Here is a 15844-nt window from a genome sequence, read left to right as displayed (position 1 = left end):
CCCCGGAGACTTTACAGTCAGATACAGAGCTGATCAGATGAAGGTTCAGCTGAACATTTACAACCTGGCACTTGGGTTCCAGCAGATTCTCTTTTATTTTGTCCATCCCAATGAAGGAAAAAAAATACACCAGGCTTTCTTTAACCGTAAAAACAAGTTAATTTTTTCACTTTGTTTCCTGAGAATAATTTTTAATCTGTTCCATTCTGCTTCTTTTGGTCTAGTGGTCTAGTTTTATCAGTAAGAAACAAGCTTTAATATTTTAAAGCTCCTGTGAGTAACTTTTGCATGTGTTGGCGCCCCCTGTTGACAAAGCAATATCTTATTTTCTAATAACAGTCAAGTATCAGCCAAGCCCGCCTCTCAAAACAGCTCTATTTTATCATCGAAGACATATCTAATTGGCTTGTTTTTACACTTTAATGGGGAAAAAAATGGAAACTTAACTATTGACGACAGGTTCAGTTGACGGTAACCAGTTAGCAGAGTCACAATTAACTCCAAAACACTGGTTGCCCTAAAACGGTCATGATCCTGTCAGTATTCAGTAAAACTGGAATCAGCGGTGGCGTATTAATTCTGAAAATCAACCATGGAACAAGCAGATGTTTTTACCATGTTTACAGTTTCAATTCATTCACTAACTTTTCTAAAAAAAAAACTGAAGCTGAACACTGCTTCCCTTACCAAGAAACATATTGATCATGCCGTACGCTGTTTAGGAGGCTGTTTGGCACAAATGTTTTTTTGACTGCTGTGTCGGTGTGCAACATGTAATGAAGCTCTTTAAATCTGTGACTCTTTACCTGATTGTTTTTGTGCCAGATTACCATGATTTAGATATAATAGAGCTGTTTGAACAAACCAAAGACGGTGGCAGCAACACAGCACCTTGAAGGGAACCATGTGCGAAATGAAGCCACATTAACAACAACTGGGCTTACTGACACTGAATCATACTTGTTGCTGTGGCTGTAGCTGTGATCACCTCTTTCTGACATTTTCAGCCTTTGTGTGAGATGGATGTGTGTGTGCAAATTTAGTGGAGTATTTTCTGTTGCGTAACCTTTGGTGCTGGTGTGACATTAATAGGCACACACACATCCACACACAAACACACACACGCATTAATCATGTATTCAGACAAAAATCTGAGAGACTTCACACAATCTGCCAATCAGCTGGTTTTGTTTATAAATGATGATCAAGCTGCCAGCAGCATTAACTCCTCTATTATCTCTGAAAATAAGGACCTGTTTGAATGTCAACACTAATCCAGAAGTGTCCTCACCGTCAAGGTTTGATGCTCAAATTGGTCCTAAACTGAAGACACACACACACACACACACATGCACGCACACACACTAGGCTAACAGGCATTCCCCTTGGTGTGTACTCTATTGATTTGTTTGGCTCTGGAGGGAGTGTGTGTTATTTGTTAATGTCACAGACGAACAGAGGAGTCTGACTGACAAACTGGTGTTTTTCTCAATTCACACACAGATTAGTCCTCATAGGCTCATGAATATATAATATTAAATTCTGGTTGCGTGTTATTTGTTACTTAATTATTTCTGTTGGATTTAGTGTGCCCTTTAAATTAAATTAAGGGGTTTTTGGTTGGAAAACAGATCCCTGATCAGCAGGTATCAGACTCACCTGTGAGGTTTTCCTCAGGTGGAGGCAATCAGCTGACAGAGGCTGAAGTCCTCATTGCTCTGTTGTGTTTTCTGCTCACTGAAGGTCAACACCATCAGTTGGTTTTCTTTGTTTGAGGATGCACGAGTTTGCTTTCTGTCCCTTAATCTTTTTTTTATGTCTAATAATTAGCCTTCATTTCTTTTTTGGGTTCAGTTGTTTGAGTCTTAGTTCATAGAAACACTTCTTACAGCATCTTTTACACACACAAAGTCTCATTTTCCTTCCTAGTGCAGTATCAGTTTGTTTCACACACACTGTGATCACTGTCCTTGAGGTTTTGTTTGAACGAAAACTTAACATTTCGTTTTAAAAAATTCTGTCTTGATGATGTTTTTTAAAAATCTGTGCATAAAGAAAACATATTTCTTCTTCATCTTCAATGCAACACACACACACATCCAGTTATAGATGCAAATGTTGGATATTTAGTTACACCAAGACTGTCCTGCTAAATGCATCAAAAATAATTAAAACCTGACTGTACTACACCACAGGAAGTAGCTAAATGAGTTGCACTAAATATCAGTGGTAAAAAGCACCATCAACTGGACTCCACTTGAAAATGTAAACAGTATTTATGCTCTACAGACTGAAACAAACCTCCATCACTGAAATTTAAAGGCACCATGTTCTGCCAATCATCACGTCCTCATTGGGAGGCTTTGAAGAAGTCTGACTGCCCTCTAGTGGTTCAAAATGAATAACAGCAGCTAAAGATTTGTTTCTTTTTCACACTGGAGAACCAGCTTTCATTCATCCGCTGTCAATTTTCAACCTTTCACACTCTTATGGAGTTAAATAATAAAACACTTATGACATCAAAGAGCTGCCTCATGATGCAATTTCACAGCAATCGTCCCCCTAAGTAGCCTGTAAGCCTTTCAGAGCCCGTAAGTTCCTCGACTTTTGGCCAAAGAGGCGTAGCGGGTCCATGATTCATGCTAAGAACTCCTGTGCGGTCGTTTGATAGCCAGATTGAGTCCTACTTGAACCAAATGATCTTAAAGATAGATTTGAACCCAAAAGCACAATTCTGACAGGAGTTGAAAAGAAATTGAGGTCACTTGAGGTCGAGAAACGGCTAAATTCAAAACAAGACGAGGAGATGAAGCAAACGTATTCATCGAGGGGATCAGGGTTGAGGGCAGGAGCTTGTCTGAGATTTTTGACTGAAACTGAGAAAACAGATAAAAAGTGTGCACAATTATTGATCTTTACCACAACCTTTCTACACACTCTTACTGACAGTGTGTTGTGTTTGTCTTGAAAAAAGAACACCAGCATGAACCAGAGAGACTTGAGGTCTTTTATTTTGGAGAGGAACACCGAGTAAATTTATGGATCTGTCTGAGACAACCTGTTGTAATATCAGAACAAAGATGCACAAAATAAACCATCAATGGCAGCAAAGCTGAGCAGGACACAAATCACGGCGGCACAGAAGCTTTCCAAAGGCACGTCCCTGAGGTCAAGTTTAAAGGCAGCTGATATACAGCTGTCTCCTCTCCAATAAAAGCAGAGCACCCGGCGGGATGTTTTACAGTTGATAAGTACCAGAGGCAGACCTGTAAAAAGTCCCACTTTTAATGAGCGAGCTGGGCGCCCACTCCCTGACTTTGAAGCGTCCTCTGGGATTCACCAGGATGGTCTCAAAGCCGTGTTAAACTGCCTTGACTGCTCTTTCCCTCCGCTGGATGTGTGATGGAGGAGCTTTACTGTACTCACAGAGGGCTGAGACAGCACAGGGACATGCAGACAGTTAAAGATTTTACAGCTAATAAAGACACATCTTTGATTTTGTTGCTCCTAGTCATGTTTTTTGGCTGAGGCCGGCTTTGGCAGGAAACAGATCATTTGAACTTTGTAAACTTCAGTGATAAATGTTGAACAAGACATTTAATTAACTGAGCCAAAGCTTGAATAAGATTCAATTAAGTTTTAATGGTGAGGACACTGTTCTTTAAAAAGCATGGGTGCTGAGCTCCATCACGTACCAGGTCAAACAGACGTTTTCTGCTCGGTTAAACTCATCTGAAGGCTGACATGAAATCAAACATCGTAGCTTCAGTTTAAAGCATCAGCTCCACAGACCATATGAAAACAGTTGTGCATTGATCAAACTGAGGCGTGGTGAGGCTGGAGAGTTCAGTCCCTGAGAATAAAAGATATTGATTCCTGGGATGTCCATTTGGAAATGAACTGTTTCTGATGCAAACAAATGGCCCGTCTTTCTTAGATTTCTTAGACTAACGTTAGTCTTCCCAAAGCCAGATTTACTGCAAACTAATTCCAATGACGGATCCCCGACGTCAGCGCAGTGAATGAAACCCTTGTTAAATACAGGAGAGTCATTAATAAAGAAGGTTACAGAGCGGGCCTGTTTGTACCGGCTGAAAAAAGCAGGTCCACCTTGAGATGAAGCATCACCCTCATCAAGCCCCATTAAGCTCGAGCAGCACAGAAATATGCATCTAATGTATTCTCCAAGGACTGAGACGGAGCTGAACCTCATTCAGCGCCAAACTTCAGGTACACGTCGTTATTCAGAGCCTGTTCAGGTACACCCTGTATCAACAGTGATGAAGTGGAGGGACTTTTAAATCTGTGCTGATCAATTATTTAAGGTAAACAACAACAAAGCAACTACTCTGTGTATTAAAAGAGTTTTCTTATGCTGCTTAATGTCTTCTGTCAGATCTATGGAGTATTTTTGCTTCCAGGGCACGAGGTTGATCAGCAAAGAATGGAGAATGAAGCATCTCAAGAGGAACGACTATTTGTATTCAGGTGTACTACTCTTACAAACTTCTTCTCCAGTAAACTCCTCTGATAACATAGCCTCATTTATAAAATCAAAACTGTGACACAACTCAGGCATCAAAGAATAAATACTGATTTCAAGAATTTAACCCAAATCAGAGGAAACTGTGGCTGTATGACTTTCCAAATTTCTTAAAGAAGTGCAGGACTTTTTGGGGGTGGGACATGCATTTGTCAACAGAGCTGTCAATCAAAGTTTTAAATCGTCATCAAAGCTAAATCTAACAGAAAAATAATCACTTGGACACAAATCAGTACGATAAGAATTAACGATGTTAGAGGGAAAAAGGCATCTGACCTGTTTTTAAAGCTCTAATTGACTTCATTTTTTTCCTCGGTTAATATTGAGGAGGTGGGGCTTATGGCCGATACTAAAGCCCATCAGCAGAGGGAGCTCTGAAACTATTGGCCTCAAAGCAAAAATGCTCCATAGACTTTATCATTAATGGATGTAGTCTCTGTAATGTCACCCATCTGTTTCTGAGACAGGAGCTGTTTTCCAAATTGGCTACTACATACTACATGCGAATGTAGTATGGATGGAGCTACAGATGTATTTTTTTTTTGTTTGTTTGTTTTGTTTATTTTGCCTTTATAATAAATGTACAACACAAAGCTGGGTAGGTATTGGCATTTTAGTTAATTTGTTAATTATTTCATTGCAGAATCATCATATTCGATTTTAAATCTTACAACAGAAGTTATATCATTTACTGAAAATAAATCTGGAAAGGGTTTTTTATTTTTACAGCTGATGGGAAAACCACTTCTTTATAATCCACTTGTGGTTTAAAAAGTGAATTAGTGGTTTATATGGACTTTGATAAAATTGTAGAAGTAAACACCTCTTTTGCCGCTGGAAATGACAAGAGTTACCTATGTTTCTTTCACACCGCTTCACATCAATCTCACGAACCATGTGACATTATTGTTGTGTTGTAGTCATAGTACCAACTCATTCCAGTAGATGGTGATAATTCACCAAAACCTGCCACCCACATAGACACTTAGCGTTAGCCCCTTGCATTGTGGGAAACAGTATGTCAGGTGGACTGGTCCATTGCATGATGAGAATTCTTCCTGGATCAGTTGGACAAATGGGGATTTTTGGCAAACTGCAGATATTTCAAGTTTTTCATATACTGACTACTACATACTGAATTTCAGGCAAAGTATTTGGCGCTAGTTGTGTAGTAGGTAGTTTGGAAAACAGACAGAATTTTGAAAAAAATTGTTGACTGCGGCCATGTTGGAAATGGAGCAGGTTTTGACCCTCCATGCTAACAGCTATAGGGTGACTGCATGTCAATCAGCTGAGCTGTGCCCCTAAATGGGCAAACTTGAGATCTTAACATCTTCTGAACTGCAGAGTTAAAATAAATAAATAAAAATAAAAAATAGCCCCAATACAGTTTCTACCATTAGTGAAATTATTTATTCAGAGAGACATTTTTGTACCAGGTTGTAAACATGTTTATTTCTGCTGTGAAAGTGGCTTCCTCTTCTTCTCCTTTTTTTTTTCTCAGCTTGTTGTGTATGTGGTTTCCAGTACTTCCGGGGCCTGCCTCAAGTGGACACTCCATGAACTGCAGATTTTAGCGCTCCCTCATTGTCTCATGTCTTTAGACCATACGTTGCCTCTCAAAGTGTGACTTCCATTTCATCATCTATAGGCAGTACACGTTCATTTCTCCACCAGTACCTGCAAAGCAAGCGGGCCAGCAGCTCACTGGTGCCACCTTGTGGAGGGAAGTCCATCCTCTCCTTGGCTAGTATGTCATGACGAGGATCTGTGGGCAGAGATAGCTTTTTTTTAGAAAGGGAAATTGGCTAATTTGAAAATATTGACAAAAAAAGAAAACGTTAGAGAATAAAGAAACTCTGATCATTAACAACCAATAGATTAACTCTACAACAAAGTCAGCTCAAGTTAACTAACTAAACCAAAGATTTCATGCAGATAAAACTTCCTCATGCCACTCTCTGTGTCATCTGGAGCTCTGTATGTAATGAATGATGAAGACTCTCCCTCTCCCTCTTCCTCTCCTCTTTGATATAAAGCCTCTATTTCCATTTACAACATGTGTCGATGCGGTGAAACAGACGCTTTAACTGCTCAGCTAATCTTCCCACTCTGCATCTCGGCCGACCATTACAGCTCCCAGAGTCCATTCATCAGGTCCGTCTGTGGACGCGTTATGGATCAGCGTGAATCTAGTTTGACACGACTGTAAGGGATGGGGAGGGGAAAGAATCCATAACTGCAGGTCAGCATGAGTCTGATTCATCTCTGCAAATAAGAAAAGATATAACTCATGCTCACAATATGGGATTTCACACTCTCTAATTGGTAATTTGTCCTCCTCATATTGCTTAATTTGTCCTTTGAATGAATCATTTGTGCTCTCAAATGACATTACACGGAACGAGCTGTTGTGCCAGCATCTAAAATCTGAAATGGACTTATGAGTCAGTCTCGAGCTGTGTAGCTTTTCAAAGACACATATATGGGGCTGTTCCAGGGTTTATAGACCTTGAACCCAGATAGAGCGCAAGTTTTTGTCCTTGACAGGCTCAGATTGTTCTATTCTGTGTCCAACAAAACTGCAGGAAGAATTCCAACAAAGACCGACTTTGAGCTGAGGTTTTTCAACCAGAGACACTTGACATTACTTTCTTTAAAGCATCCAGGCTCTTTGACATAAATATGATTTTTCTCTTGCATAAAAAGCGGAGTTACTGTGCTACTGTGAGCCTGCTGCTAGGTTTAGAAGCATCTGCATCAAAGTTAAGCAGTGAGAAGTGGGTGGACCAAGCAAGAAGGCAGATCTGGGTTTTTTCATAAGGAAATTATATCTTCAGTTTATCACTACCCACAAGGAGGTTATGTTTTTGAGAGAGTTTGTCTGTTTGTTTGTTTTTTGTCTGTGAAAGAGTAACAAACAGATGTTGATAAAATTTTCAGGAAATGTTCAAAATGGGATAAGGAAGAAGTGATTAAATTTTGGAGGTGATCTGGATCACCATCTGGATCCAGGTTTTTTTTTTAAAGGATTCTTTATCATTGTGAAATAGGACTGTTTTTCCCCATAATTTCTGACAGATGTTAAAGCACGATCCAGATCCTGGCAATATTCTGGATACTGAGATCTGGAATATGAAATATGTACTGGATCATCATAATTTTCAACAATGTCAGGTAACACATTACCTGTCACTAAGAGTGGCGCCACGAGCTCCGAGTGCACAATGTTTAGAAAACAGCGAAGCTCCTTTACCGTAACATTACAGGCTAAAACAACAGGCTAGCCGCAGCTAAAGTTAGCATCCTGAAGCTAACACAGAGACAGGGGGACACTGAGGAAAAGCTCTTACATCTACTCCACAGCACACAGCATTTAAAATACTCACATTTCCAGGGTCTGAGGTTTGTTGGTGGATGGTTGGTATTGCGCCTGGATTCAGGACCAGTCTATTCTCTAGCCCTCTGTTGTACTGTCCAAAGTTGGAAAAGCAGTCGGCCGTGAAGTGGCTAGCACACACATGCACAGTTTTACTGAGTGTAGCTGGAACATTTCCTTGATAAATTAACTCTAGCTACTTAGTCTTGTCTTCTTCTGAGATGGGAAGCTTGTGCATGAAACTATGTGGCTGTTTTCAGCCAAAAACTGAGCAGCGATGGCTCTTCAACTTTGGAAAGCCAAAGACCCACAAATTTCACTAAAAGACTTAATAAAGAGATTTTTGCACAATATGGGACCTTTAAATGGGTTTCATTCTCTGAAAATCACTAACGATTCTGGCCACAGGTGTCACCGTAATCAACAGAAAGTCACCACAGAAACTATTTAAGTCTAAGGCCCCGTTTACACGACGCCGAAAACGGTCGATTCCGCAAACATTTCGTTGCGTTTTGGCCTTCCGTTTAGACGAGACCACGTTGCGTTTTCAGTGAAAACGCAAACTTTTGAAAACGCTCCCCAGAGTGGAAAGATCTGAATCCGCTCCTCCATCCAGCTTCGTGTAAACACAGAGCGGAGCGTCTCAGGGTGAAACGCTGACGTCACTGCATGCGCACTCACAGTTTCAGGTGAAGGCTCCGCGCTCAGCCACATTTCCAGTTGAGCCAGTAGGTGGCGGTAATGCGCGTTATGGTTGGATTCCCGACCGTCTCACACAACAAAACGTCAGAAAAAGAAAGAACAGAAGAGGAGACTTCTCCTCCTGGAGTCGTATGAACGCGGATCGTTTTCACGCCGTCCTCATGTAAACGCGGGTGGCTTTTGAAAACGCAAAGGAAGAATCGTTGCGGGAGTCTCCGTGTAAACGGGGCCTAAATACTGGGTGTTTGTGTGTCAGCCAAATGTGTGGGTGTAATAGTAGACTTCTGTTTCTGGTGTGCCTTCACAGGATTTAAAACTCAAAATCCACTCTGACAAAAGACAAGAACCAGGAAGTGTAGTACATAGATAAATATATGTAATTAAATACATTCAAACAGCGTTTTTCAGTCATCACCAGCATGTTTACATCTGTTTACAGAGGATTCACAACCTGCCACTAACCAACCACCAGTTTACAGACAGGCAACACGAAGATTGTGTTTGGATTACGACTACCCCCCCAAAACCTCCTGAAACTCTCAGCCAATTTAATCCCTGCTGTTTACAATCTGCCAGCGTTACATAACACACACTTACACACAGAATATTCCCAGGCTGAGTCGAACACTGAAAGCATCCCGGAGAAAGTGAGGGGAGCTCAGCGTCAGCTGGAGCTGGGGTTTCTGTCCAGTTTATGTATTTATCTACAAACACCTGACCCCTAACATCACAGAAACCCTGTCAGTGGAGACTAATTCTCTGGGCTTTACAACTGTTTATGGGAACGAATGAAGCTGATATGAGAAAAAAACGAAGTGACAGAAGATCGAGTGCACTTTTAAAGAAGTCTGAAACACTTTCCTCTCCTGTTTGTCAAACTGAAAGGAAAAAAACAAACCCAGTTTGCTGGAATAAAACCAATTTGTGCGTTACATTTAAATGACTTTAATCAAAGTAATTTAGAAACTCTTCAGATTTTGGCTAATTGGAGTGAAGTTTTGTTCTCCTACAGAGACTTAATGACCCGCAGCTTCTCACAATTTCTACTTCCTTTTTTCTCTTGCTAAAGTTTTCTAAAGTGATCTAAATTCTGGCTCAGGTAATGAAAGTGTACAAATGTTTTGAGGTCATTTTTTTCCACATTATCATTTTTAACCAACAGTTTCCAGCCAAGCATACAGATTGATAAGAGGGTCCAATCAGCTTCAATCTTCACGTGTCAGCGGCTCAATTTCAGCGCTTACTTCTAAAAATCGAGCTTTCACTATGTTAACTTAAGGATTTATTTCTGTGGTGCCGTCTACTTTCCCCTGAGACCCTCACGGGTACATTCATGCAGCTAATTTTCACAGAGGTCAGAGGTGAACACTTCCCTGTAGCAGCTGGACGTTCAACAGCTTCTCCCCAAGGAGTCGGTTGGTGCAGCATATTAACTTTGTGAGAGGGCTGACCTTTGACCCCTAGGTGATGGAGCTGTCACAGTACAGTAAATCATTCAATGTTAAACCCACTGACCTGCCGACAAACAAAACTTAACGGGAAATGTGTTGTGTGGATAAAAATGAGGGTTTCATTCAAGAGTGAAAGCCTGGGGAGTTTTCCCTGTGAGTTTGTGGTTTATTGTGCAGCTGCTTGATGTGCAAATTTCCCAAAACTGACAACTACAGGACGCTAATGCACGGTTGAGGTTTAAAATGAGTTCCTGCACTTTCAGTAATGTGCATAATTAGTGCAGATGTGTAGCTTTTTCTAGTCCTTTTTATCATTTTACTCTTTAAATATGGTTTTAAATAAAGCTCTCAGGCTTTCACCCTTGTCTCAGTTTGTTGTGAAGCTAAAATGAAATAAAAGTCACAACGCTGCTGATGGTTGAAAAAGCGCGTAATCACTCACACATTCTCCGTCCAAACAGGCCCAACACAGCTGATTACTGATCAGACATGTAGTGTTAAAAAAAATCTCTAAATGCTAGATTTCACATTCAACGTCAGAAACAGGGCAAGACCACCTCAACAGCGCTATGTGTAGCATTTAGTGAGTCTACAAGACTCCTGTCCTGAAGCAGATCCGACTATTGTTTTACTTGATAAGTGTGTCAGTGTGACGTTACAATTGCTCCATGTTTGGCCTGAACACATACGTCGCGTTTCCACCAAGCAGTCAGGTTCGGTTCGTCTTAGTAAGGCGCGTATTTTGTGGTGTTTCCACTGACTTATCCCGGGACAGATCCCCAAATAACTGAGACGAGCCGTCTCACTTTTTGGGACCCTTTCATATGGACGCCAGACTGAACCGATCCACTCTCGTAAGGTGGAGCAACACACTGCAGATTGTTGATTGGTCAAAAGAATCATCACTTCCCCCGACAGCGGCTGCATTTCTCCTGGCGGCACACAGACTTCTCTGAAACAAAGCTTGATAACACTTTGTATCAAAGAGCTACATGCCAATCACAGAGAGGACAAAATGTTGCATGTCTTTCATCTATGCTTTTTGTTTATTGTGTTGCGTTTTTCTTCTTCGTTGGATTTATTAGCGAGGTAAACTGCGCCACGCTATTTTTTAACAGCTGCGGCTTTCAGCATCCGGCTTACACGCTGCCTACTATGAGGGAGCGCAGTTGGCTGTGGAAACGCAAACGGGATCAGACTTAACTGTACCAAACCATGCCAAACCGTGCCAAACCATACTGAACCAGACCTTACTGCTTGGTGGAAACGCGGCTTTGGATACAGCTTAAAAATACGAAGTGAGAATTTTCTGTTATTTGTAGTTGCAACGTCTGGCCACAGTGAGAGCTGTTCTCTTTACGATATGTAGATGGAACAAAACTGCTTGCAAGGATGTTAAAATATTACACATAGCTGCCTAAAAAATACTCAGAGACCCCACTCCTTCCATTCAAACAATCTTAATTCCCAGGTGTGCTCGTCGTACATCTTGATGCTTCTCTTGTCTCTCCTCCTCACATTAAAAGTCTTTGAAGACAAACTAAGGGCTGCTGTGCTTTCATGTTTTGGTGCTAGAACCAGTCCAGACCTAAAGGAGCAGTTCACCTTATCACACCTCCTGTGGCTATGCCCCCTTGACACGCAACCCTCCCGTCCTCAATGGAAGCCTCAGCACTGCTCCTCCCCTAGTGAGTCCGTGTTCTCCCCAAGGTCTATGGAGGCTGACGTTGCTCTCTTTCCCCGTCCCGGACCTGTTCCTGGACCTGGCCCACCAACAACAAGCCCACCCCTGCTCCCTCCATGGCCGGGGTAGACCTCCACGGTGCTGGAGATGGACTGGAGGGAGCGGTCCCGAAAGTAGTGGAAGGCCTCCTGGTCCAGGTAGTTCTGCTCCTCACGCAGGCCCTGCTCAAAGAGCTTCCGCTTGTGTCTGAACTCGATCACTGTCTTGGTGTAGGAGTTGAGGGTGGTGACGGAGGCGGCCATGCAGCAGGTGAAGGAACCCCAGGCCATGCTGGGTAAAAGGAAAGAGAGACAGGAACGTTGGGATGAAAATGAAGACATTAAGATGGCAAATTATTCCCCTCATTCTGGCATAACTCAGCTTTTATTCATTGCAGCTGTATGGAGGCAATTTTTCTATGCCTCATACATTTTTTAGTATTTTAAGACTATTAGTTTTGTACCAGTTTTGTATGAGTTTTAAGCTGGGTGCACTGTTGCTCATTTGTTGGAGTAAGAGCCTCATGCCAGTTTCTAGCTCAGCCAGAGGTTGACGTCAGTATTTGGGCTTTTTAACATCTCTTTGGAAAGCAGTGAGTGCCATTCTGCAACTTTTCAAAAGCCAGAATGAAGCTGAACTCATTCATTGTGTTTATGTTCATTATCTTAATTGCAAGGTCACTGAAAATCCACAGAATGATACTGGCATGAATTCAGGGGTCGTAAAAACCACCACTGCCCAAAGGGACACACCACTACACTAGTAGACCCTCGCAAGCCATAAGACTGGAGGCAAACTTAAAGACAGGGTTTATTTTACGCTTTATTCTGTCCCTTTGGTACCTCAGTAGAAGCTTTACATGATTATCAGCTCAAAACAAATCCCCATGAAATGTTAAGTTTTAGTTACGGTCTCTTTAAGGCCCCAGAAAGCCCCCAGCCCTCTGATTGGCCAGTCTTCTGGAGGCCTGACAGGGATAAAGCTATGAGTAGACTTTGTTTGAAGTTCCTTATAGAGGGATTATCAGTCTACATCACCATAAAGATTTGCGCACATCTTAACCGCAGAAGCAGCGTGTTAACGTTTTTTAAACACTAAATTCAACCTGTCATCAGCATAAAAATGTATGATTGTTCTGTGGTCAGTTTTTAGAAAAGATACTATACAATAGAAGCAACGTCTATCTGGTTTTGACCGTCACAGAGCAACCAGTGTTTTGGAGTTAATAGCGACCATGCTAACTGGTAGTAACGGCAGAGAGTCACCAGTTAACAGGGTCACACTTTACACTGAAACACCAGCGACGTCTGCGGGTAAATAATTAACTCTGGATGTAGTTTTCTGGTTCTTTTATTATGAACCGGGTCTCAGACTCAGTAGTCTAGGTGAGTTTTTTGGGGGTTTGGGAGGGTTTCTGATTTATTGACACACGTTTACTCCCTGGTATGTCACAGTCTGGCAAGTGTCCACGGATAATGCAGTCATGAGCATCGAGTGAGAGTTGTGTGTTTAAATTGCTCTCTGGGTACACGCTGGATTTCTCTGCCAAAAACATCTGTCCACCTAATATCTGTCCACTTGCTGATCTCTTCTGTCCACTCACTGCTATTTCACAAACCTGGGAGCTGTTTAACATCCATCATAGTGATGATATTTAGTTTGAAAATGTGGTTTTTGGTGGTTAACTCCTCCACGTTGGTTGACAAACCATTACACTCCGCAGCACTTCTGCATCCAAGTTGCCAGTGCATCTGCCGTTGTTGAAAAACAAATTAACCCTGTATATGATGACCCTGCCATTTCAGCTCGCTGTGTGAAGATTCAGGGTTTTTTGTCTGTTTGTTTGTTTGTTTGTTTGTTTGAACATATTTTTTTGGTCAGTTTACAGACAGATTCAGGGATTTCTACAACATATGAATATGTAGAGGCCTGAAAATATGTTCATTTGGTCTGACCATTCAGGTTTCTGGCTGCATACCAAGCCAAAAACTTAATGTCACCCGTCTGGTAGCGGTTAAGACAGAAGAGATATAGTGACCCTTACAGTTGTCCCAGCAGATCAGGAACTCAGAGACTGAGATGTGACAGGGCAGGTAGAGAAATGAGACACTTATTGAACTAAAACCACTCAGAGAAACATCTGAGGTGATTCATTGCACGCTCTGAGCGCTGCAGCCTCGGGCTTTCTTCCAGCTAATGTTGCGAGCACGTATCTGATGTGCTGCTAATTGAGAGTCTGCACTCTGAAGGGAAGAGGTGAGATATTAGGGAGTTAATAGGAGAGCTGACAGTTGCTCTGAGCTGAGTCAAACACTGCTGACCAAGAATAACGTCAAACAGGCTGAATATATGGATACTTCAAAACCAGGATCACGATCATCTCAGTACACATTCACTAGTACACAGCATCATTCCTCCGTCATCCTCGGCCTCTCACGCGTAAACAACCTGCTGCAGATGAAGAGCAGCTGTTTGGTTTGCAGGAGCTTTCCCTCCTGAGCGAGATCTCTGCCCCGTTAAAATCTAAAGCTACAGGGTTGTAAATTCTGTGTTTACTGCGATAAGCACTCCAAATGATTTCTGAAAAATCAAAGTGTATTTTAAAAGCTTCAGGGAGATTCCTTCTGTTTGTCCTGAAACATGTTTACTCTCATTTTTTGGAATAAGAAAGTGGTGATAAAACATTAAAAGTGATGTATCAGCCTCCTTTTCCATTCCTTTCTGCAGTATAAATGAGTGACAGGTGTCGGGGCACGGCTCTTTGATTTGCTGTAGCCCACACTCACACCTGTTATCGTCCTGAAGGAGACAGCAGAGGTTAAGTATTCCTGCTGAATTTATTCCACTTTAATGATCCTGAATTCTCCCACTTGGTTTGAAATGAGAGGCCTTGACTTGACTTTCTGACTGAGAAAATCTCCTCTGAGAAAAAAATGAGGAGAGCTTGTTCTTGTTGCACAAGTTTTGCACCAACTTTCACACAGATTTGGTTATTGTAAAGTGCATGGACACTTTCGATCAAACGGTGTATTAGTGTTCCTCCTCCCTCAATGTCTCTACTTCCTGTTCGTTGTGCATGTGGCAGATTAAAGCAGACTTGCTGTTTACAGGATTTTTGATTTCTCTTTGTAAAACTGACTAACTTAGTTGCTGCTGTTGCATGCAGCACACCTGAATCCTGCTTTAGACTGTTTTGGTCATTAAAGTTTGGGCTCCAGTCCACCTGTGGTCTAATTAGTGGTCTTTTGAGTTTCTGGGGCTATTTTGTTCTCAGTTGGTTTCAAAGACAGTGTTTGGAGTGTCTGCTAGTCAACAAATGAAATATATATTAGCCCCTGGGCTGTTAGACTTGTGCAAACCACAAGGTTGTCTTCCATCCATCTATCCATCCATCCATCTTCTACTGCTTATCCTGTTCAGGGTCGAAGTTAGCCGGAGCCTGTCCCAGCTGTCTTCAGGCCCTGGACTGGTCACCAGTCAATCACAGGGCTGACACAGAGACAGATGTGCACACACTTACACCTACAGGCAATTTGAAATCACCAATTAACCTGATGAAGATGTTTTTGGACTGTGGGAGGAAGCTGGAGTTCCCAGAGAAAACCAATGCATGCACAGGGAGAACACACAAACTCTGTGCAGAAAGACCCACCACGCCTGAACTGGGATTCAAGCTGGTGATCTTCATACTGTGAGGCAGTAGTGCCAACCACAGCCCTCAATAAACCAGAGGTAAACTAATCTGTAGCTTGATATTCTGCACACGTGAAGTACATTAAAACCATATTTACTATTTGCATGATAAAGCATTGCCCTCACCTAGGAAGTGGTTTAAAATCTGTCTACCCCTTACTGCCTATATTAACAATTATAAAAATAGATTGTTTTAAATGTGTTTTTGCATTTAACAGATGTTAAATTAGGTGGGGATTTTACATTTGAGTATAGTACATAGAATAGTTATAACTTAGTTTTATTATATATATATAGACATAAGAAGTTAATCCCCTGAACAATATATTGTGACATAGTGGATCTGATACGAT

At 41.7% G+C, this 15844-nt stretch overlaps 1 protein-coding gene across 1 annotated transcript in view; it reads right to left on the bottom strand.

Moving 5' to 3' along the window:
* Window positions 1–9531: 9531 nt before the first annotated feature.
* gsg1l (gsg1-like) overlaps window positions 9532–15844 on the bottom strand; it is a 29584-nt gene continuing 23271 nt past the window's right edge. The window contains exon 5 of the mRNA XM_074695759.1: window positions 9532–12089. Within this exon, the coding sequence (XP_074551860.1) occupies window positions 11744–12089 (346 nt within the window). The 3' untranslated portion in view covers window positions 9532–11743. The remainder of the gene's footprint in view (window positions 12090–15844) is intronic.

Source organism: Halichoeres trimaculatus, unplaced genomic scaffold (genome assembly GCF_033239565.1).
Source record: "Halichoeres trimaculatus isolate MK-OKI-2021-1 unplaced genomic scaffold, fHalTri1.1 fHalTri1_scaffold_20, whole genome shotgun sequence".
NCBI lineage: Eukaryota > Metazoa > Chordata > Actinopteri > Labriformes > Labridae > Halichoeres > Halichoeres trimaculatus.
The sequence above is the reverse complement of the archived record's forward strand: the minus strand, read 5'-3'. Positions and strand labels throughout refer to the sequence as shown.